The 25120-nt window shown below is 33.1% G+C and overlaps 1 protein-coding gene across 3 annotated transcripts in view; it reads right to left on the reverse strand.

The window, feature by feature from the left end:
* The window catches only part of LOC116342381 (putative uncharacterized protein DDB_G0279653), a 28879-nt gene extending 12525 nt beyond the window's left edge, over window positions 1-16354 (reverse strand). Inside the window, exons 1-5 of one of the 3 annotated variants that reach the window (XM_031769962.1) lie at window positions 16231-16301; window positions 16081-16114; window positions 13470-13789; window positions 3384-3565; window positions 401-462 (exon numbers count right to left, since the gene is read on the reverse strand). In XM_031769962.1, coding sequence (XP_031625822.1) covers window positions 401-462; window positions 3384-3565; window positions 13470-13531 — 306 coding nt within the window. In that variant the 5' untranslated portion in view covers window positions 13532-13789; window positions 16081-16114; window positions 16231-16301. Of the gene's footprint in view, window positions 1-400; window positions 463-3383; window positions 3566-13469; window positions 13790-16080; window positions 16115-16230 lie in introns of all 3 variants that reach the window. The other 2 variants (XM_031769961.1, XM_031769963.1) reach the window with 2 other exon arrangements.
* Between the last annotated feature and the right edge of the window lie 8766 nt (window positions 16355-25120).

Genomic DNA, 25120 nt, shown 5'->3' on the forward strand with positions numbered 1-25120 from the left:
TTGAATTACCTTTTAATACCGTTTCGTTCACAAGATTTGTGTTTTTGTTTCTTTTCTATGTTACGGCTACGTTGAGCTATAATTCGTAGGAGGTACAGAAGAATTATAAATGCTCGAAACGATGTTCAACATGCAAATCAATCATTATAAGCGACACACACACATACATAACCAAAATGTAGTGCTTCAAAGCGATCTACATCAGTAAATACTTTGATTATTACGAGACACGCGTCAAAATTGCCATTTCTGCGACGAAAAATCAAATCTATTTCATTCGAAGTATCCTTAGCATCCTTAACATTTCGTGACATATTTTTTATAGAAGTTATTCAATTTTTACTTGATTTTCAAGGACATCGAAAATTGTTTAAAAAATATACTTGTTTCATTAACTTACTTTGGAGAATCCTATATTTGGCGTTGGCACATGGTGCATTGTGAGTTCGTAGCGTTTGAACACTGCAATAAAGAAAAAAGTATTTAATATCAAATTGAAAGATGAAAGCTATCAAGATAAACTGCTATGTCATAAAAAGTGGAATGAGTAAGCTCTCATTCAATATATTCCATTACAATGAACTTGCTCATCCATCGAAAGCAACGAATTATGAATTTAGTTTACATAATAATAACATTGGGTTTTACACATGGCAATTTCTCTTACACGCATAAATTTGTCAAGATTTTTTTCTCCTTTTCTCTTCTCGTTTTGTTTCAGTTTATTTTCCACTTAATTCCAGGCGATGTATGAAACAAAAACTACAAATAATATGGAAATTATGTGTTTATCTTGTCTTGAGCTTGAATCACTTACAATTATGTCGACATCATTGCACACAATTGAAATGAGCAAGAGAGAGAGAGAGAGAGAGAGAGAGAGAGAGAGAGGAAGAATGAATAAAACGGAATGAGTGAATTTAAATGGATTCATTGAGCAGCAGGAGAAATGCGTTAAATCGTTTGAATAGCCAAGAAAATGCTTCGTTTCTAATAAACGTTCTTTGGATGGTTTATGGGGCCAATGCTATGCTCGCACATCATTCGATCTCAATCAAAATGCGCGAATGGGTGTGTTCCGATTAATTGATAATGATGACTCTGTACTATTTTCCATGGTTCTTTCGATCCAAAAAATAATCTAATCTACATTTAGCTGTATTCTTCTTTTTTTGATTCAAGCTCGCTATTTTATCTGCGCCCATTGGCTCAATTTTTATTTCCTAATTCGTTTATATTCAATTTAATGCGCAATCGCGAACAAAGAAATTTATATTTAGATAACCATTTGTTTTGTTTTCTGTGTATTCACAATTTAATTGATTCTTTTGTGTTTTTTGTTTATTTCCATTTTCGAGTTTCAGGTTTTAGTTCACAGGTTTCAGGTGAGTTCTTTCATTGTATTGCATTTTTGTGGTTTGTTCCAGTTCCACATCAATTGAATGAGTGAACTATCGAAATGAGAATGGAATGTTTGCCGAATAAAAAAATCAACAGCAAACGAGCATGATATTTTCGAGGAATTTAAATTACAAATCGAAATTTTGTTCAGATCGATATGATTTGCCGTCGAACATTATTGAATCTATGTTGGATTTAAAGCAATTATCCATATTGAACGCAATATTTGAATGTGGAAAACAATTATTAATTGAAACAAAGCTATAATTTACTTCAACTGTTTCGAAAAATGATGTCAAGACTATTGAATTACTTGTTCATATCAGAATAGAGAAAACATCGGATGAACTCTATCGAAAGCGCGCCTATTCTATGTAGCGATAAATACAAATTATCAGCCTATGTAAAATGTTTGCGTCGAAAAAGAGTACATGTATCGACTTCCTTAGCGAAATGAGTAAATGTATTGTAAGCACATCACATGATCTACGGTTGAACTCTCTTCTAATTTTACCGAATAAAAATACTCGTAAAACGTTCTGTCCAAAATGATATCTAATTGCTCGATAACTTGGTTGGCTGTGAAACATACATTCACAGTTCGTTCAATTTAATATTGCCTCGTTTGGTTGTGCAGACAGTCTGTTTTTTTTGTGCGCGCTTATGAGTAACACGCACATATTACTGTTCAACAGTAACTGTTGCAATTTTGTAATGCGTTGCAGCATGTAGAGAAAGAGAAAAAAGAATCCCGTTTTTTTCGTTTATCACTTTGCATGTGAAACAACGATGCGGTTCAATTTAAATGATACGCGAGTCAAGGCATCTTGTCCGACTGTGTGCAAAAACACGTGCGAATTTTAAACACATTGTGCTAATGGAAAGTACTCGATCCGTTTTTAAACAATTAGTGCAATCGGGTTATAAACATTCATGCAATGATTTTTTTGTTTCTCCTGTTCAACGGGCAGAGTGTTGCTGTTTATTATTTCGATTCACATCCATAAGCAATAACCGTTCAATTCCTCTGTTGAACCAAATGAAACAAACAAACGATCTGCATTGCTTGTCCGATTACAAGAATAATAATAATAAGCATGCATTTATGTAATGTGTTGCTTTTATTTTCTCTTGTTCATTTGTTGCGACGCGTTGTTTTCGTTTCGTAGTCAAATGAAGATGGATTGGTCCGATTAGAGACGAACCAGTGTTGGATTATTGTGTCGGTTCGTACACAATGGCTTCGTGTGCTCCTTAACATTTGGCACCGAGTATTAAACGCGTCGATTCTCTCACTCTTGAGCTCAGTACACAACCACCACCGTTGTCGCCTCAGCCGCTGTTGCCACCAACAAATACTTGCTGCAAAAGCAAATACTCAAGAGATATTGATAGAAGTAAATTATTGCACTGCTTTCGCGTGCAAACACTTTTGCGGTTGTTGTTGTTGTTTTTATTGTTGGTTGCAAATTTTCATTTATTAGTGAATCGATTGGTTCGGGTCATTTTGCAAAATGCATTTTTTTGCGTTCGTTTAACCAATGTATCGATACAATTAGATGTGTAAAAATAATTTCAAATAGACACTTGAGATAAATAAAAACAGCAAACAACGTCAACGGAACCTCGTTGCTTCGAAGTGTGAAAATGTGTGTACAGGAAAAATGAAGGGAGAGAGTGCACACAAAATGATGCGCTTCAGCCGATAAATAAGAGATAAATTAGAGCGAAATGGGCGTAAAATGTACACTTTATCTAAAGTGTTGCATTTCTAATTGCATTTTTTCGGAAGAGAAGCGTATAAACGAAATATTTATTCGTGTTCATAATTTTTAGTTTTTCGTTCTTTTGAATAAAATGAAGATGAAATATATTGATACAGAATCGAATGGAAAATGGTCGAAAACGGTAATGTAAAGCATTCCGTATAAAGATTTATTTGCAAACATGATATCTCGTGCATATTAAAGAAGATACGTTACCTTGTTGGAAGTAATTGGCTTTTCGCACGTAGACACAGACCAGTGCCATCAGTTGTAGTTGTGACAGACGTTGTCTTGTCGATTGCGGCAACGGTAATAAATCACGTAAATTTGCTATCTCCGTGTTAATTAGATCGCGTCGCAGCTTGGATGCGCCTTTGGTTGATTTATTGGTGTCAAATCTGTAAAACGAAAAACAACAACAAGAACAATAACATCCAAAACATAAAACAATTATTTCAATTCAAACAAATCATAAACAAATGATGCACACCGAGTTGAACGTGTGTTTTTTTTTGTTTTGATTTCGATTTAAATTCCCTTGAAAATGGCATTCAGTGTCAGTGATTTACACCTCAACACGTCATTGGAACGAATAAGCCGTTGAAAGAAATACGGACAAAAGACACACAACAGTACTGTTTGATACACGATGAACCGTTGATAAATCATAACATATGTTAAAACACACGAGTGCAAGTTCAAAAATTGCAATCTCGATCGCGCACAATCGAAATGTCAAAATGTGTTCAAACGCCAACACACACACACTTTGAACAGTGTGTGTGTGTGTGTGTATATGTGAGAGAGATAGTGCGCAACGAACCAAAAAGAAACCAGTTAAATGTGCGAAATAATCATGTCAAATAATATGCGCATAAGTGTTTGCATCGTGCACCGCATGAGATATGCTTTTTCGTTGTTATTTTATACGTTACTCCATATTATATATTGATGCACGAATGATGAAAACAGCAAAAAAGAGCTGGTTGTTCAATGTTCATTCAGTCCAAGAAACTAATCAAGCAATCTGTCTTCATATGTAAAATGTTCTGTCGTATAAATGATACAATAAGATTTGGTATACGTGTACTTTTTTGTAAATCATCACGGTAACCTGCTGAGTGAGTTAATATAAATACAGCAATTGCTTGATAAACGTTGACGATGCGCGAGTAGGAAGATGTGTTAAAATGATGGGCAAAAGATCACCAAATGAATTGTGCACCGACATTTGAAGAGCGGCCAGCAACCAGAATAAAACGGTCAAGCATTGCACAGTGCAACATGAGTTGTGGATGAGTGTGAAAAACTCATCACCGCGTCCATGTATTCCTCTCATTTTAATTCCATTTTTCATTTCACCATGCAAATTGCGTATCTGTACACAATCATAAGCGATGGCTCTTAAACATAAATTATTTTATTAGTTTTGTTTACAATTTTATCGCGCCCCAATTCACACCGCATCATGATCAAAATGTGAAGAACGCTTAAGGCAACAGCAACAACAACATTGGACATTGCTAGAAACAAAAGTAAGGATTACATCGCTTGAGAATTCATTTAGTTCGTAGCAATTCTGTAGACTTTCTGACTGATTTAAATCGAAGAATAGAATTAAATATTGTGTATACAGATTTTATGTGACAGAATTTTCAACACATTGTTCGGCAAATAATATGCCAGACAGAAATCCAACCGTGAAAATGTCACATTGCAAGACATAAAGTTCAATGCTTTCCATTTGACACTAAATCACTTCAAACACATTATTTTCACCGCGAAGAAAAAATATAGCTTCCTAGCATGTCGTTTAGTTTATGAGAACCAAATCATTCCAAGCCACTTATGATTCTTTGCAGTTCAACATCATTGCGCTGTCAAATTCACATGCATCTCAATATCTCTGTCCACTTCTCAGATATCGATGCCATTCATCCTCTCTCTCTCTCTCTCTCTCTCTCTCCTTTATCAAATTGCTCATATTGTCCAAACCATGGTTATTAACTTGATGATACTATAATTGAAAGAAGGATGGAATGTAAACGTATTCTGCTGCGTTCGTATTATTATCATCATCAGCATCTTTTGCTGAAGAATTTTGTGTTGTCGGTTTGTCTGGCTATCGAATGGAATGATGACGAATTTTCAGATGGAAAACAGATAGCGCTCGAAAAATATTTGCGAATTGAAGTGCAACAAAACAAAAACTAAACATACAATACACAAAAAAAGTTTTGAATAATCAATTGCGTCACATTGGACAGTTATAAACGAGTCATATGTGTGTGTGCATGCGCAAGCAAATTGCCATGCATATTTCTATTTGCCATTCACTGTTCACATCTCTTTCATCAGCAAATCGAATTCTTGTCATATCAAACCTCCAATTTGAGTATTCAACATTATTGTCTCATACATTTTACCAAACTATGTCCAGACTCGATACCGATAATGCCGATTGCAATTGATGGCTTTGTTTCACATTCTCTGTAATTTAAATTCCCTTGCACATGCAACTTTAACAATACGGGCAATCATTTTGTACAATTCATTGTCAAAAAAACACATTTTCCTTCAATCGCACACATCTTCTAACGCATAGATTTCTAAACGAGACGCATCGAATGTATATATCGAAATAAAAAAATAACTTTATTGAATTGAAACGTTTGGATTTTTTATTTTCATGAAATTTATTTCATTCGGTGTGTTTTTGTTAACGTGCCAACTGCCACTTCCAACTTATTTTATGAACATGTACAATTTTCGCAATCAAATTTCATTATTGTTCTGTTGCTTGAAGCAGCGCATGCATATTGCATATTGCATTTTTCGTATGAATAGTATGCGATCGTTACTTGTGAGAATATTCTTTTTATGGAATGATGACGACGATGAACATAATCATACAATAATTCAGCAATTATTATTGCAATTTTTACGCCATTATCCAGATATTTTCTCCCACTCGGAGCGTTTTATCAAAGCCAAGGCGTAGTTTTTTTTTCTCCTCTTTATATTTTCAGCGACCGATTGATGCGCTGAAATTCAATGTTATTAAAGACGAATACATCAAATTGATAACGAGTTATTCGTTAATCGAGATTTAATATTCAATACGCTATTTCCTGAATTATTCGTGGAGAGACAGTTGTGTCGGAGCAAAAAGAACAATCACGTACCAAAGGGTTGTATTTTTTAATTTCCAGGTAAATCCTGTTTAAACATTAAATTATTTCCGTTTTTCAAACGGAACCTTGGCGGTGCGATTAGGATCAATCGCCAATCGCCGAAAAAATCCCCAGCAACTTAATTGGTACGCAGGAACATAACTTAAATCTGACGACTAACAATTGAAATCGTTGTTTGATCTCATTCACAATTTGAATTACAATAAACGTATAATTCATGGGCGTCTCTATTGTTAGTCTATGATTAAAATGCAAAGTGAATTCATTTTAATTTGATCGGAACAACAAAACAGTCATCGACACTTTAAATTGTCTCGCATATGAAAGTCAAAGTTGTAAATGTCGTGCGCGCGTGTGCCGAATCATTATATAAAAAACGAATTGCCGAAAATTAAAAATCAAAGCCGAAGCGAAAATATTTTTTTTTAATTATGAAGACGTTGAAAATGTTCCAAAAAAGTGATCCGTCGGACTGAGAACGTTCATTTATTATCCAGAAAAATATGCGTTAAACGATAAAAACTTAAAACAAAACGAATTAATATTCATTTAACGCTATGTGCGGCTTGTGCTATTTACTATATAAAAGAAACGGGTGCGTGCACACTTTCTTCTTCGATCCTAACATCTATCGAATTTACCGCTCGTTGACTTCACCAAACAACTTCTCTCTCTATCTCTGTCTCTATCTTCGGCTGAGCAGCACCAATAGAATTTATCCATATAATTATCTCTTCTATTAAGTACATTTAAAGTTTAACATGCTGCTGTTTTTTGTTCATATTTACCGATTCAAACACATTTAGACGAATAAAAACGCGGGTCGTTTAGAGCGGCAAAGGTGTTTATTAAACGCTTACACTTCGTACGACAGTTATTTACCATGTGTTTGAGTACCGTGCTCAGAGCATGAGACCACAATGTAATTTATTATACCATCGATTAAGCAGTAAATTTTTTAATAACTAATATTGTCATGTGTGTGTGTGTGTTTGAGCAGCATTTGTAAATAGTTCTTTTGCATTGGAGTTTTTTCAAAGTTTTTTTCTTGGGGTTTTCATTGGTTTGGATAAAAAATCTACCATACATCAATGGCTTTTCTGTAGATAATTGCATTTGTTGACACAATATTTTTGCTGAAATCAAATGCTTCATTTTGCCTTTTAATTTGTCAACATTTCTCATTTGCGGCCAGCCATAAGCGACTTAATCAATTGCAAAATTAGTTTAGAATTTAATACATACCTTTTAACACTATTTTCAAATGTTTTTTTTTTTTTAAATTTTATTTCATGTGTCATTTTTGGTTTATGCTTCAATTAATACTTTTCAATCAAAGCACTAAAAAGACCTCTGATCGGGTTATTTCTTTTGAATTTGAATGTTCGCCGAACACCAAATATAATGATTATAAGAGTAAATTTATGAAGAGTGAAATTATTGATGATGTGAGTCATATATGTACAAAAAAAACGTAATGATTATAATCGTTGATTGCACACAGAGAGAAAAAATTTGGTAAATTTAAAAGGTAATTTGTAAGTTTAATATTACTTTACCAAATTACCGTACGAATTCTACCATTTTGTCATATTTTCAAAACAAACGACACGAACAAATTAAATTTACCCCAGCATAATATTACATTTACCAATTGCCGCGTAGCAGTCAAAACATACCTAACGTCGACATATCATTGTATTGTTCACAACCTACAACATGTCTAATCGCGTGTACTTTTGTCCTCAAAAAAATAAAAGCGAAGAGATCAAATCAGAATTGGGATTGGCAAATTTTAATAATTTGTTTATGAATAATACAGAAATCGTCGATAAAAGTGAAATCAAAATCGTCGAATTCAATACGAAGAATTTAATAACACAGTCGATGATATGTCGACGTTAGGTATGATTTGACTGCTACGCGGCAATTGGTAAATGTAATATTATGCTGGGGTAAATTTAATTTGTTCGTGTCGTTTGTTTTGAAAATATGACAAAATGGTAGAATTCGTACGGTAATTTGGTAAAGTAATATTAAACTTACAAATTACCCTTTACATTTACCAAATTTTTTTTCTCTGTGCAACAGAATTCATTAACAAGAAAAAGATTTGTCATTGTTTTTTAAAAAGAGAAGTGATTTTGACATAGCATAAGACTGAAGAGTGACACAAAATGGATCTCATTTGAGTTTAAAAGCAATCGAGCACATTTGTTCGCATCTCTTGGTAGACAATTTTCCCACAGTATGTACAATACATTGCTGGTTGAAAGCAAAAAACCACACAAATACAACATCTACATTTTGAAAAATGTAAACCACCAATCCTCGCCAACATAGACAAATAGTCGACAAAAAAATCTTAAACCAGAGAAACATAGAAAGAAAGAAATAATTAATTGTTTTTGTCTTTGTTCCTCGCTATCGAATTCCATCGAAACAATATTGTTCCAATTACAACCCATATGTTTAAATTGTATGCATAATTGTGTGTGGTTTAATTTCCAAATAAATTGAATGAAGGTACATTTTGCGCACGCTCTCTTCCACTCTCTTTCTATTGCGCCACAAAGAGAAGAAATATCGTTGAGTATTTAGCGTTTATGGTTGGGCTTTTCATTGTTCAAATTCGAAATGTTATGCGATAAAATAAGAATAAAACCATCTTTAAATTGCATACTATTTTCCACATTTGATACGAGTTCATCGCGTGTTGATGGTGCTGACTCTTTGTATATTATGTTCGATGTGACAATATGCGTTCGGTGTTTTTCTCCCTCTCTCCCTCTCTCCCTCTCTTTCTGTCTTTCATTACATCTCAAGAGATGAATTTTCTCTACGTAGGTGTCTTGAAAATAAAAACGCACAAAGCATGAAGAACACCTATATGTATAAATGTACTGATTTTGTTGGAAAACAAAAATCACATCCATCGGCTAAAGAACAATAGGATGTTATGCGTTTCGAATTGCATAAAAAAACCAGCAAGAACTAAGACGCGATGGAAAACGACACAAAGCGATAAAAGTTAAGGTATATTTCACCGTTGTACATATCTGTTCTGCTGCATCGCAAGAATCATTCAATAAATTGTGCTCTCAGTGACTTTAACGATAAAGTCTAAACAGTTTTCGCTTGGACTACCAGGTGTTGTGTTGCATTTTATTTGAAATTAGAAGAGACTGAATGTAAGTGTGTGGACAAATGCTCGCGCTTCCATAATACACTCACACGCATCGATTTATGAAATGTATCCGCGAGCAGCAGCGACGAGTTTCAATTCTTGGTATACCAAATGAAACGCGACGATGTTTCAGGAAAACAGTAGCCATGTAACAAGATCACATTACAAGTTCGATATTGAAAGCAGCAACGTATCAAAAAGGAAACAGTTCTTGGTGTGCACAAATTTATAAGATAAACGCTATGCGTGGAACAAGCGAACATTATATTGAGAATAAATGGACAGAGTCTTTTATTTAATTGCTAAAATGAGACCCTTTTTGATTGTTGGTATTTGATTGAGCAAACATCTATGGTGTTGTTATTTTTGTTACACAACTTCTGTATATCGGGGCTCTTGATAGAAAAGGTTCAGCATCAAACCATTTTTTTTATTTTTATTTTCAAATTGAAGGCGCTATAATTCCAATTTCTGAACAATCAAAGCGCAAGACAATTGAATGAGAACTCATCCAATTAATTTTGAATTCAAATTTAAGCGTCGATAAAATATTTAAAACGATTTACATTTTTTTCTAAATATTAATTGAGATGAAATGGAAAAATCATGAATTGCATATGGCAATTTGAATGCAAACAATTAGATATTTGCTGAAGTGAAGTGTAGGATATTGTCAAATTATCAAATTATCACACACATAAAACAATAAAATTACTGAATGAGCAAATAAAATGATGCATTTTCGTTATTGTGCATTATGAAATTAGAATTGAAGGCCGCTTTGCCAACACTTTCAGTGATACACATCATATTCAAACCATACAAATCGTGCACATCAAAAAAGCATTTCCCCGAGGCAAGTGAACCCGATTTTTTTATTCATTTTGATTGAGTTGAGGTGATTTCAATGTTTCAAATCTACAAAAAGAAAACATATACACATTTATTTTGGTGGATTTTTGTTGATTTTCCAAATTACTGTTATTTGATCAAGTAATTTTTGGTTTTGTTTCCTTTTGAACTTGTGCATTTACAAATGCTTGAAATATGTGTTTGTATAGTATTGCATTTTATAAGTGAGGAACTAAATAAATGTTGATCGTTTCACTAACAGACACAGAATATGTATATTGTTACGGTTTTCGTTCTTCCGTCGATCGTTTCTGTAGCAGAGAAGCACATGCTTTGCTATCGTATATTATTGCTTATATTCAATTAACACGTTGATGCTAAAAAGGAACGAAAACAAACGCATACTCAAACTAAGATACGAGTCGGACGTATTTCGGTTCGGAAACCCATTGCTGTATTTATTTATTAGCAAACAAAAGTCGATTTTCACAGAATTCAATGGGGAGCAGAAACTGAAAAATTAAGAATGAATTCATAAACTTAGCTCATTAAAATCAGTCACCTCGTTCATTGTCAAATGTATTTCCTCACTATTTCTAAAGATTTGTACAGCCATCATTTCTCATCGTCATTAATATGAATTTAAATATCTTTGTGGAAATTACCTTTTTTTATTCTCTTTTAATTGACGCGAACAATCAAAATGTCCATGCATGTGTTTTGTTTTTGTTGTTGTTACTGTTGTAATAACAATTTTGATCGATGTCAAATCAAATCATTCGTTTCAATTGAATCGTATCACAGTGCAAAATCGCGTTTAACTGCGCGCACATATTCAATATACATTACAACATTTATGTCAATATTTGTTGAATATATCGGTGCAAACAGAAGCTGATGTGTGACAAGTTTTGACTTGTGTGAATCGTCGTTTTGGAAAACATAAAAAATGTAAAATTGTTGAACGCGCTTCATTGAATTTATATTTGCAATATGCACGCTCAATTTACGTAAAAGAAGCAATTATGTATTTCTCTCTCGTTTGCTCAACGACAGTTTTAATCATATGCACATAAAATGTCATTCACTCGATATATTAACAATAATGTGTATACTGTATACATTCTGGCGTCAAGCCGTTAAACAAATATTCAGAGAAAAAAGTCAAAGATTGTAGATTTAAATTTAAATTTTAAGATATTTATTTACAATATTGCAGTGACGAATATTTTTTCTGTTATTAATTTTTTTTACACATTTTCAATCTCATTTGTGATTTTAATTTTCTTGTTATCAATAACGCGAAGAGGGCGTTCTAATTGCCGGTATAAATATAGAATAAATTATCTTCGGATATTTCGCTAAAATAGTTTTTTTTCATAATTTTTATTTCAGAATATCCAACTTTTACTCGCAGGTGACAACATCAAATAACGACGCTCAAATCAAACAATATTTACATATGTGGTTTCAACCGTTATTATTTGTTTAAATGATTTTTGAAAATAGTTTCGTTTCCAATAAAACATGTATGCGTTTCAAACTCTGGTGTCCACGACAAAATTCTGGTTGCAGCATAATTCAAATTTTAGATATTCATTTGCTACCGGCGTTAGCGCATTTTTCACAAGAAACGATGTATTAATTAAAAAACAAATCGAAGCAACTTGGCAAGCATCAATTTTGTTTGTTTGTCATTTGAAAGGCGGCTTCTATTGAAGTTTTTCGTTGGATGAAAAAAATTGAATCTAATTTATTTATTATTTATTTCGAGCAGTGGGATATCTTCGCATAGACTACATCGTCGCAATAGTTGTACTATTGTAAAATAAAATCTAATATATCCACAAAATCTTATAAATCATTGCATAATCCAATTTATTTCGACAACAATTTACGTACACAGCTCAAATTGAATGAAACCAAATCCAGAAATCCGCAAACAAAAAATTAAATGCAAATGTTTTGAATAAATTTTTTGAAGAATAGAAAATAATGTGTGCAATATCTTTTCATCTCATTGCAAATGTTTTGAGTGAAATATTCGTTTTCGATCTGACCAATGTCTAGCTTATGTTTTCTGTATTTGAATAGAAAGATAGTTTTTATTCGAAAACACTGACATCCATGTCACTGATGATCACAGACAATGTCACATCATGAAAAGCAAACGAAGCAGTTGAATGAGATCGGCACTCAATCAACTATTTATGAGCACATGTGAATCTCAAATTAACCAATGAGATATATTTTTTTTGCATTTTTCGTTTGTTCTTATGTAAATTCTTCAGAAACTCAGAATTCACTATGTTCCAGTTCTTGATTTTATCGAATGATATTCAAATGTGCATCTTTATGTGACACAATAAAAACGGGAGACGATATCGATGATATTGATTTTGAAGTACTATTTCCTCTCTTACAATCGTTCATAAACACACAGCATAAAATGTAGGAAGAACGACTGATTGAATTTTATGGGACTTGACTTCATCCAATCAGTTGGTGTGACAGTTGACAGTACGGCTGTAAAATGTTTTAACATTTCGCTGTTATAGAGATTACATTTTATAAATGGATAACGAGTTTTGTATTTCACTCAGTCTGGCGTCTATTATAATCGCGATAACCACCGACACCATACGAAAATGTTTAAGTATCTGGCGATATGAAAATCGTATTTATCAAATGGAAGACAAAAATTGATACGGACATTGAAATATAAACAAAGTTCAATGGAAAAATGGTAGAATATTACTTACGACCGCCGTACTCTCTTAGATGGTGGTCTTTGTACCGTTGCATTGTATTTGGCCAATGAACTAAACGAAGAGAATCAATCAAAGCGATAATAGAGTCAAGTAGATGTCAACACTTGCCACATGCAATTGTTTTCATTTGACTTTGAATGAATGGAAATCAATCGACCAGCGAGATGCAATCAGTTTTACTCGTTTAAATGAGCCCAATCAATTTTATTAAATCAGTGTCTTAACTCATTCGAGCCTTCTCTTCTAACTCAAAGAATACTCTTAACTCTCTGTATTTTAATAGCGTGAGAAAACTTACCGAGTAAACATTTTGCCTGATTCAAATAATACACCGTCACACTGATTCAGTTTTCCGAACATATGCACCAAATAAACATTGAATATAAAGTTTATGTAAAGGAAATAAATAGATTAGAATACCAAGTCTACACTATTGCTATTATCACTCTATGAACTCATAATTCTCCAAAGGTCTATATTTTTTTCTTATACGTTGGTTGTTCACTGTTATTAGCACTTTTTTCTCATTAGAAATCACTTTTAGAAGCATTAAACTTTAAATCTTAAAGTTCAAGTTGTTCGCTGTTTCCCGTCGGTGCATCACTTCATCACCATAAACTGGAAAGAGAGAAAATATTTGCTCAATATTAATACCAATCTGTGATAGAATTTTCATTATAAGAAATTGTTTAACCTAAAAAGGCCATCATCGATGGATAGAATAATATAGTGCACGCATTTTTAGGTTGGCGCCTGAATAAGGGTTCGTCGTCTACTGTCGCATGGAATCTTTTATTCGCCAACATCATTGTTTATGTGCTGTGGTCTGTGCTTGCATGCAATTTTCACAACTCATAACTAGACATTTTTTATTTGAGCATTGTTTCTATAGTGTTCATAATCTTACTTCTGAAAACCACCCGCTGTTCGAATTTTTTTTCTCTTTCACATTTGGTCCCAATGTATTTTTTTGTTTTATTTTTACATGAAATTGCAAAACTTTCTCTCTTTTTATCGTCGTTGTTCATTGGCTAGGAAAATTCCTTTGACTTTTGTTTGTTGGTAGCATTTTTTGTCGTAGTTAAAGTGAAATCAAATGAAAAGGAAAAAAAGACCACAATGAGTCTGTTGGAATTGATCATTGTTCTGCAATCTTATTGGAACATAAACAATAAAAAATATTAAGTACAAAAAGCTATGTCAAAAAAGAGATGTTACCAATTCGATATAATTCTGTCGCTTGTTCAACTACAATACACAATAAAAATAAAGAGAAAAAACAGCAACTACAATATATGAACAACAACAAATCATAAATTTTAATATATTTCTGTGTATCTTTTTTTTCTCCTCATCTCGCTATCTCTCGCGCTCGCGCAACTGGATCAATTCAGTAGAATACAATGTTTGGATTATGGTTGAAATATAACCTATATACGAATCATTTTTCATGCACACTGTTTTCCAACAATTGCAATGGACCAATGAAATGAGCGAAAACAAATGCATTGACACAAAAGTGTACGTGCACATTGCCCACAATGTCCACTACAGCAAAAAAAAATTGAGATTTTATTTTACATATATAAAGACAATGGGCCATGCTTATGAATTTATTGAACCGAATTCCTTTGGATGCTGGAACAACAAATCGCATTCAAAAAAAACTTCCATGGTATGTGCGACATGGATTTTTCTGCGTTGTTGGATCAAGCGTTGGAAAAATCCGAACAAAATGCGCGACATTATCATATTTTTTTCTTTTTTTTTTCTCGTTCCAAGTAATAACCGATTGTCAGTGTAAGCAAAGAAAGAAAATCTTTGCTAAGAACAGTCACACATAATCCGTAGAAACGAAAATTTTGTTTTGTTTTCGATGCAATGTACGATGACATCGAGCATCGAGCAGAAAGAGATAATGTTTTTCCGCGCATTAACTTATCTCCGACGAAGGTTCAATGTTAATATCGGATATCGACAAATATTTTGCATCTGACTGTGAAACCGTTCGAAACATATGACAATATCTTTTATTTTATTACTCGCTCCTTTCAGCTCCTGAAGTGACTACGAAGCGCAATCAAAACTACAATCAATGAGAATATACTGTCACTGAGAATCCTTTTTGCTTCGCTGAACAATCATTACAGTTCAGTCGATGATAAAGAATAACAAACAATAAAAAGCTAAATATTCAAAGCGCGGGTAAGTCAAAATGTATTCATACAACTATTTGAAACAATAAACCATGTACAAAATGTGAACAATTTAAGGAAAGAGAGAGAGAAATCGAATCTAAAGCGATATCATTGTATTATTTTTCTGTCCTTCTCATAAATTCATTGGCAAATGTTGATTGTTGTTTCTCTCTGTTTTTATTCTTGGCTTTTCAAATGTCTCTACATTTATATTTATTTTGCGATAATTTTGTTCTAGATATTTTTTGTCTTTCTATTTTTGCTTTTCACACACTTTGTCTTTTATATTTTCTGCTCGAGCACAATTGATTTTGCGTATTCTCGTTCATTGTTTGGCATATTCATAGTGGTTTTGAAAAACATTTAAACCAAATTTTTATCTATGCGGGAGGTATTGAAATTTTTTTCACTTTTACATTGCCGTTGGCTTCGCGCAATTGGTATGTATTCAGGCTTACATTAAAATTTAAAAAGCATTAGCACGGCGGCTGCAAATTATGTCAACAACAATCGCATTACAATGTATCAATATATCTATTTCTTGAACACCATTTTAATGCTTAACACCTTACATTCGAATACACATAAATATGCCCAATCACATATCAATTGCGTTTTGGAATTTGAAGAAATTATTTTGTTTTTGATTGGATTTTATCGAAAACAAAAGAATAATAGATTAGATTGATTCTAATTTGTTAAAAAACATACTTTCAAAAAATCGTCTCCTTTGAACACGAAACGTCTTTAAATTAAAACATATTAAAATTAAAACTTGAGAATGTTGTACATCGAAAAACTTTTATTCAAAAATTGAAACTTTGTTTAATTAAACGAAATCAAACGATGTTTACTTCGTACTAGGAATGAGTCTTTGCGCCGGGACAACACAATAACGTATCTTACGAACTTACGATCAGGTAAAATAATGTGCGGCTCTGTTTCTCTCTCTCGTTGAAAATAAAGTGGTTAATCGCGTCGCGGTCTAAACGAATACTGAATCATAACATTGTACCAAAGACTTGGTGAAGCGTTCGCTCTCTTCTAGAAGGCAAAGGCGAAACGATTTTGCTTTTCTTTATACCTATTCACATTATTATTACGATCGCGCACATATAAGTTTCTTTGCATCTTTTTCAAGCTGCGTTGTATTCCATTCTCATTCGTAATGCACTTACAGTATGCCCATGTGCGTGCTCATACACATTCAATGTGATTGCGCTTCATTCTCTTTCGCTCTATGTTTATTGAGAGAACAGAGAGCTGATTTGGTAAGCGCATTTTAAACACCGATACACACACACACACACACACACACACGACAACGGTATGCGATATGGATATTCTAATATCCAGGTGAGTGTTGGAATTGTTGTTGACGTTGAGCACCGTTCACCGTGTAAATCGTCGATGATAGATTGTAATGCTGGTGCAACAGAAGAAATAGAATCGAGTTTGAACATGACATTGTTTGTATACAACTTGTGATAGCCAAAATCGAGCCCCAAAAACAAATCACGATTAGAATTACGTCATACATACTTTCGATTCCATTTGAATTAAATTGGAAATGATGACTGATTAAATGAATTCATAGAGATGCATTCGATCTTTTTGTTAGCAACAAAATGTTTAATTATTTGTTTATAGTTTTCTGCGATGTCAGGCAGAAAAAAATGTCTTTCGTAGAGAAGAAAACAATTTATGTCGAATATTATGACAACATTTCAAATCTGTATGCAAAAATAACAGCCCATCATGGCGCTTAACTTGGTTTTTGCATGCAAAAAAGATGAGAAAAAAAATATTGTAAAAACCATACAAGGTATTCGAACCAAACAAGTTAAGTTATATCCAGGCCAAAGAAGATTATTGTGATGTTGTCATCAAGAATGACAACGATAACGAATCAATTGTTACATTCAACCACGTGTTGTTGATATTATTATTTAGCCGTGTATTTATTCCCCGTGTTACCGCACTCTTGTGGTTGTCGAGTGCTTTTTTATTGTGATTAAAAAAACTACCAGGCTAATTTTGTATGTGAAGAGTGAAAAACCAAAAACCTAAAAGAGAGCCGGATTAAAATCAAATTATAAATGCATAAATTTTATTCGTTCGCGTGTCTTCTTCGGCGAGTCGCTCCCGCGCACTCTTTCATACCATGCACAAAGTATACACATCATGCCGATTCTTTTTTTCGGATCAAAGTGTGACTCAAGTCGTCGAGATGAGCGTGAAAAGAATGTGAGGTGCTAGTGAACGCAAGAGAGACACTAAGAAAAACTTACTTAAGTGAATGGCTGGCGGACAGAAAAAAAAACAGTAGCAATGTAAGTGGAATAATGGTAGACAGCAACAAAAATTGTTATAAAATCGTGCCTTTTGACTCTTTTTTTTTTGTTTTCTTGCATGTTTTTTTCTTCATGTGTGCGTGCCCTTTAGCTCTTTTAATTTCTTTATTCTTATGATTTCGATAGATATTTAGATGATACATGACTTTTTCTCATTCTTCGATTTCATTTCGCGTCGATATTTTGAATGAGTTCAGTTTTTTTATTCCGGATTTCCGAAAATAGTAAAAAAAGGAACAAAAGTTAGCTCACGAAATCAAAACTGATAAATGCGTATATAGGTAATATGCCATTAGAAGGTTTATTTTGTTTTGTTTGTCGCGACAGACTGATTTCTATTTGACTGTTGATTGTGTTTTAAAGTGTACACATTTTATTGTGTCATTTTCAACACATGTCGATGACGTTTCGTTTTTCTAGGACCTATAAGCAGTTGTTTTTTTTTTCATTCTTTTTTGCTTTGAAAATCATCACATTTGAACGTTCGCAATCCAACACAAGAGAAAGAGAAAGAAAAAGACATATCGAAACAACAAACAGTTCGGATTCGCTGTACGAACGCGTACAACAGATCGCGCGCGCAACGAATAAGAATGTAAAAAAAATGAATGTGAAAAAAACGTAAATCCACAGCGTGTACACACATTAACTCGATGGGCGTATACTATAACGACATGATTGGTTAAAAGAAGTCGCAATAAGTGCGCACCTGTACGATTATTGGGAGAAAGAAACATTTCTCAACTAGCAAAATGCCTAAATATCTATGTGTGGTATATTCGAGTGTGTAGCCGATTAGAATTCAGAAAATATTGTGCAAAATTCTTTCAAATGATATTATCAAAACGATTCCACCGCAATTTCTGTGATTTTATCCATAAAATATTTGCAGTTTACTATGAAATAAACTTATTTTCTTTCCATACAGTTGTTGATAAGCGACAACGCTTACGAAGACAACGCATTTTAATTTAGAATTAGGTTTAAAAAAATTATAGTCCATTTTATTTGCTTGGATTTCGACGTGTAAAATTTTGCCCATGACCTTCAATTGAAAAACTAATTCGTTTTTCTTCTATTCAAAGTCGTTAAAATCATGGCATTTATAGGCTTTTTTTACTTCTTTAAATCGAAAACGTGTTTCACGACTCGCAGTGACTTTTATATACAATCATCGATCTATTACGTAGTGTTTACAAACATGCCAAATTTTTTTTCAATAGACGTCACAGGAATAAACTGTTAAATCACTGTAAGATGCGTGGGATGTACGCGATCATTAAATTGTGTGTGTGTGTGTGTGTGTGCGTGTGATAACAGTAGCAACGGATTTAACACCTTAACATCAACTTTAATGCTAATTGGATGACTTATGAATTTCCGTTTTTGGATGTACACAATCGTTTCATGTGGTAAATGAATCTGTATGAAATGTATCATCTAGATGCTGTGATCATTTATATCATCAGATAATCTTGAAATTATAATTGTCAATGTAAGCCAATTTAACCAATTCATGGAGATGTCACTATTCGAAACGATAATAAAACATTTGATATTTGTGAAAATGCCACACAAAATACATGCTGCAGCTTGACTTCTATTCAATGGAGGTTTATAGATTTTGTTTCGACTGTAAATGAATGGTGAAATACATTTATTTATAGTCAGTTAACTGATTTCAGTCAATTGGTACCTACCTGTCCGTAAAATGAACAGTGAACACACACCACGCGTGTCAATTTGTTCGCATCGTTGCATTTATATACATCGAATTTTCTCTTTCTCTGTAGAGAATGGTTTTCAGTTGATGCAATAGTCGGTCGACCTACACACAATGCATTAAAATACTATTTACCTCCTCAGCAAATATTTGCCTTTCAACAAAATATATTACTTTCAATTTGTATCTTCCGTTGATAATACTAGATGCTTGAATCGGATTGCTTTATATTGCTATATATCAGACTTTGATGGTTTCTTTTGACACCAACTTGTTAATTTTTCTGAGCTTCAAAACATATACATATATCATAGACATAATTCAACTCAGAATTGTTTCCGCTTACCAACTTCTAATGGTCTAACACATTGTTTTAATTGACGGAGACATCGATGTACCGCAGCAAATAGAAATTTTCTCTATACAATGGACCAATTAAAAATGTATGAATTCAATATGTGAGACGCCGATTTTAATTTTTTTGTATGGAATCGGTAGAGGGGCCCAAGAAATTAATATTTAGGGATTTTATGGCTCTAGGCGTTTCAATGGAACCCATGAACTGATTACAATACCCTATGTCGTAAACGAATAGAGATAATCGATTGCAGTCTTCAGCAAATTTGTAGCCCTTGATAAGACAAACATTTTTTGTTTCCATATTGACCCCCCCTGATCCCTCTCTGAAGGGTAAAAATGTCCCTGGTTACATCTAACACTATTACACGAAGGAAATCATAACAAACTAAACCGTTATGAATACTTTGAATGGTGGTCTTGATTGAGTTTAAATTTGACGTTGTTCTTATTTGTTGATATTCTTTTAGAGTTCAATTCAGTACACGCTTTATTGTGCGATCAAGTTTCAATCACCAATACAATTCAATCTAAATGAATCAAATCAAAACCACTAAATTATGAAATTCATTTCCCATATTAATAAATTCAAGAAACTATATCGAAACAAAGATATCGCCCGATAGATCGCACAATAAAGCGTCACTTATGCACTTAATTTTCTGTGTTTATATCATATAAATTATATGTATATATTGGTCTGACCTTATTATTTGACCAGAAGGGAAAAAAATCGCCGCTTCACTATTTTTCCCATCGTCTACAAAAATTTAATAATCGCACGTACAAAACGCACATTATATATATACGAATCAACAGTAGTTTATGACTGTGTATTTGGTTCTTGCTCTAATTAGCTACCTCGCGGCTATTTGTCGAATAATAAAGTATGGAAATCGTATTGTTCGGTTAGTGTTTTTTTCGTGTTTCCTTTTTCTTCATTTCAACATAACACGCAGATACAAAAAAAAACTTTCAGCTCGTAATGGTAAAGTAGTGTTCCAAACTAGTAAAGAAATTTCAAAGCACAAACACAAAAATCGCATATCAAAAAATGATCCAAACTCTCTACCCAAAAGCAGAGGCAGCAACAACGAAGAAAAAAATGAAGATTTGAGAAGCACTACAAAAGTTGTAATCAACAGAAAGAAGCAGTTCAGAACAACACACAAAATCATCCAAATTGAAGCCGAACGGAATGCTTTGAATGTTCAGATACTAAGAGATTTTAGTCAAATACTCATATTTCTGCCGTTAAAACCTGGCGCAATAATTTTATACTTGCTTTTTTCGCTCGCGGTGGGTGTAATTCAGTTACTTCATCGGATCTGCGCGCGGTTCTTTTTTTCCTTATTTTTCCCTTTTGCTCAGTGGTTTTTTCTTCTTCATCTAAAGATGCGATTCTTCCCGATTTGTAGAGTTTAAATGAACCATTTTCATTATTTTTATTCACATTCAATCGCAAATCATAATATTGTAGTCAATTTATCGCAGGGAAAATGGTTTGTTTATGTGAATGAATAAAAAAAAAGTTGAAAGATTTTTTTATCGGCTTCTGTTTTCAGTTTTATTGCTGAGTCGAAATGGCATAACCACTATTCCAATTCATATGACCAAATTTGAAATAAAATCTATTAATCGGTATCCGTTAAAAGCCAACCGAGGAAGCTGAAGCCACAACAAAACGCATGTGAAATGAACATTTGCGTTAGCTATAATAAATGATTGTTGTTTCAAAACGCCAGTTTGAAATTCACTTTTCGGCTATTTCGGTTTTTTCTTCTAGTGCAGGTATGCTGGATATAAGATGATGAGATGGTGTGCGAATAAGTAGCTATTCAATCTTATGATTTCAATTTCTTTTTGCATCTCCACTTTACTCTGGATTTCTCCGGCTGGCATGATCGTGGGAAGAAAAGATTTTTGTACGCTTTCAAATGTATCGAACCATCTCACTCTCTCCCCCTCTTTCTTTCGTTCTCTCACGTTAAACGAATTGGTTTTTGTATGCGAATTCAACAAGTACTGAAAAATATGATGGAGCTGCTCGCAAACAGAATAATAACACAAAACGAAAAACAAGTTCTTCAATTTTTTTGTTTCCTTCACTTCACTCATCTGATTCAAATTGGCTTAGAGGGTGTTGCTGCTTGCTGTTCCTAATTCTTACTTACATGCAAGATAATTACTCCTTTAGATACAACGATCAATTTCGCTACTTTGAACTTGTTTAGTTAATGATCAATTTCGTTTATCTTGTGCTTTTTGTTTTTTCACTTTGCAATACAAACACTGCTTTCGCAACAAAATAATATGCTCTCATTGTATTATTTTGTGTGTGTATTTGAATTTATTTCTGTTAAAATATATTTGGTCACCTCATCTCAGCTCAGGTGATGTTAATTGATGCGGTCCAAACTAAATTTTATTTTTATTTGTTAAATAAGCAAGAAACAAATGAGTCGAACGACATTTGAACATTTTTAATTTAATTTACATTTCGAATTTGTGTGATGCCACACATGCTGATCTGTTTCAATGACATTGATTCATGTGTATTGCATTCAAGTTTTGGGTTTTAAGTTCGCTTCGGAAATAGCGTTCCAACACATCATTTCAATGAAGAACATTCTTCAAAATTAAAGAATAATATGAATGTTTTTAAATCATATTTTTCTATCACATTTCCACGTAAATGCTACCCGGATTTGGTTTGTTAGGAATTATATTAATTAACCGCACATTCGGAGTTTATTATTCGCATTTTGATGATGGCCCATTGTTGAAATGGTCTCATAACCCAAATGGTCCATGATATAGACAGAATATATACCATAAACAAAAATATATTAATCAATGTCTATTAGCGTCTTTAGATTCATTAAATGAACATTATTGGCCGTGCCGTTCCAGTTTTCTTATTCAATTCTATAAACATTGTCGATCCGATGGGGTCAAAGTGAAATGTACCAGAATCGATGAATATATGTACCATCTATCATCTCGTCAACAAGTATACCGTTAATTTCCGTGTCCCAAACAGATGATTATTCAATTGAACGATATTGTCTTCATTTAGAACTTGATAGATTGCGGTATTGATATTTTGTAATGACAATCATTCATTTATTAAAAAGGTTTGTGAACATTAAAAGTCAATCAAGAATAAACGGTAATGATTTGTTCTGGTATTCATGTTACTGTAAGAGATGTAATTAGATCTTATATAAACAACTTCAACCTTAGAAACGAAGAGGTAATGACGTTTGAAACGTTTGTTCGTAAGTTATAAAACGTTGAAATTTCAATTCATCAAGTTCGTGTGCCTAAAATATCTATGTTTTTTTTTTGTTCAACAAAAAAGTTGAGAGTGCTGTGACTTGAGCCAACGACCAAGTCAGAACCATTGAATAAAAAAGTAAAAACATCAAAAGTATATGCAAGTGGATATTCCTCACTTATTAAGCAATTTTATTTTGTTTCATACGTTTTTAACTCACAATTTGATAATTCTAATGAAAGTATTTCCAAAAATGAGTTTATCTTGATGTTTTCAGGAAATATAATAGATCGATTATCGATTTCATTCAAAACTGAATGTTGCTGATGACGATGCATTTTTACGACATTCATTTTTTATCTTTCCGTGTAATTGTAGTTTGTAGACTAGATGATTTGATATTCTCTTGGTTCTTATGATATTCTCGACCACACATTTTTTTAAAAATATATGTGCTCAAATAACATATTGCCGTAGAATCATTCCAATGAAAATGAATAAATCGCATGTAATATGAATATTGTAAAAACCACCCAGTAACGCGAAAAATCTCAAAAGATAACACAATTATAGTCTTTAAAATTGGTGTTTAGCCGTGTTTTTGTTTTATTTGTATCATGTAATAAACACAAATTTCTTTGAAACGAATATAAACATGATGAAGCTTAATAAATTATCTGTACACTTGAACAATTTTCTTTTGAATTGGTGCGAATGCACCAAACTCGCTTGCACAATGGAAGTAATCTACTAGCAAAAAATGACTGGAGTAGAGAAAGAAATTCAAATGATTGCCATTCATTCAGAACGGAAAACACCAATGAGAGAAAACCTTCAATTGAATAATAAGATTCTCAAACAAAGCCAAAATTAAGGGGAAAAAACAAAGCAATCGAAGAATAAAACATTTGATAAACAAACCATCAATCGCTTCTTTATTCATTTCCTTCTCCAATTTCACACGTTAAGATCGAAAAAATGTTTGCTACTTACTATAGATTGAAATACGGAGAGAATCATGCTTTATGCTTTATGCGAAACTCAAACCACATCTATTTGCACAGAAAAAATACGGCCCTTCTTATTCTTCAGCTGCACAATTTAACTAAACCTTTCAGTTTTGCATTTGAACAAATCGGGTGTAAATCGACCCAAATTTTTTTTATATGTATGCTTGGTATATAAAACTATCCACGGATCCCACTGCAATTTAAACACTGAAACAAAGTCAAGATCGCTGAACGAACGGAAGAAGACACTAATGATGAATAAAGCGAAAGACTTGAGAAACGCGTTGAAATTGAGAAAGCGAATGATAAATTCAAATCCAAACCTCGAGAACAAGCACTAGAAATTTTTTTTCACATTTCCAGTAATAGTTTTTGCTATATAGATCAAGTCATCAAGTGGGAGTGAAAATAATTGAATAAAATGTTCATTTCAAGTTAAAGACTGCAGTCATTTCGTTTATGTATGTTTGCGCGTACACATCGCTCATTCATTGCAAAATCAAGCAAAAGCATAATATAAATGAGCGCTGTACTATTTTCACTATATATTTTTGTCACTATTATTCTTCTTTGGGCCAACCCAAAGAACCACATCAATTCTACGCTAAGGATGAAACGCAATGGATGTGAAACTAATGAAAAAAAAAAAACAACAATATTCAGTCAGCAATAACAAGACAACCGCAACGATACATAAATGTGTTTTTTTTGCTATTAATATGACAAAGGCGCATTGCGAGTAATGTGCTGTGTTGGATCTCGATAGAGCAAGATTGAACCATACTGATAATTTCATGAAGTTGAAAACAACGAAGAGCCTTACACTTTCCGAAGCCAGCAACAACAACTGTTTTTGCTTCAGTCTCTTCGCAGCAAAGAAATAATTTTGTATGAGTGCTAAGTTTTCGTTTCGAAGATATCTTTGTTCTCTCTAACTCTGTGTTCAGAATTTAAAAAAAATGATCACGGGGGACGGCAGTCCCCCAAGTGACGCAATACCCCCATACATATGAAATATGTATATTTT

This window comes from Contarinia nasturtii, unplaced genomic scaffold (genome assembly GCF_009176525.2).
Source record: "Contarinia nasturtii isolate CC-2019 unplaced genomic scaffold, AAFC_CNas_1.1 Cnas_scaffold_864, whole genome shotgun sequence".
NCBI lineage: Eukaryota > Metazoa > Arthropoda > Insecta > Diptera > Cecidomyiidae > Contarinia > Contarinia nasturtii.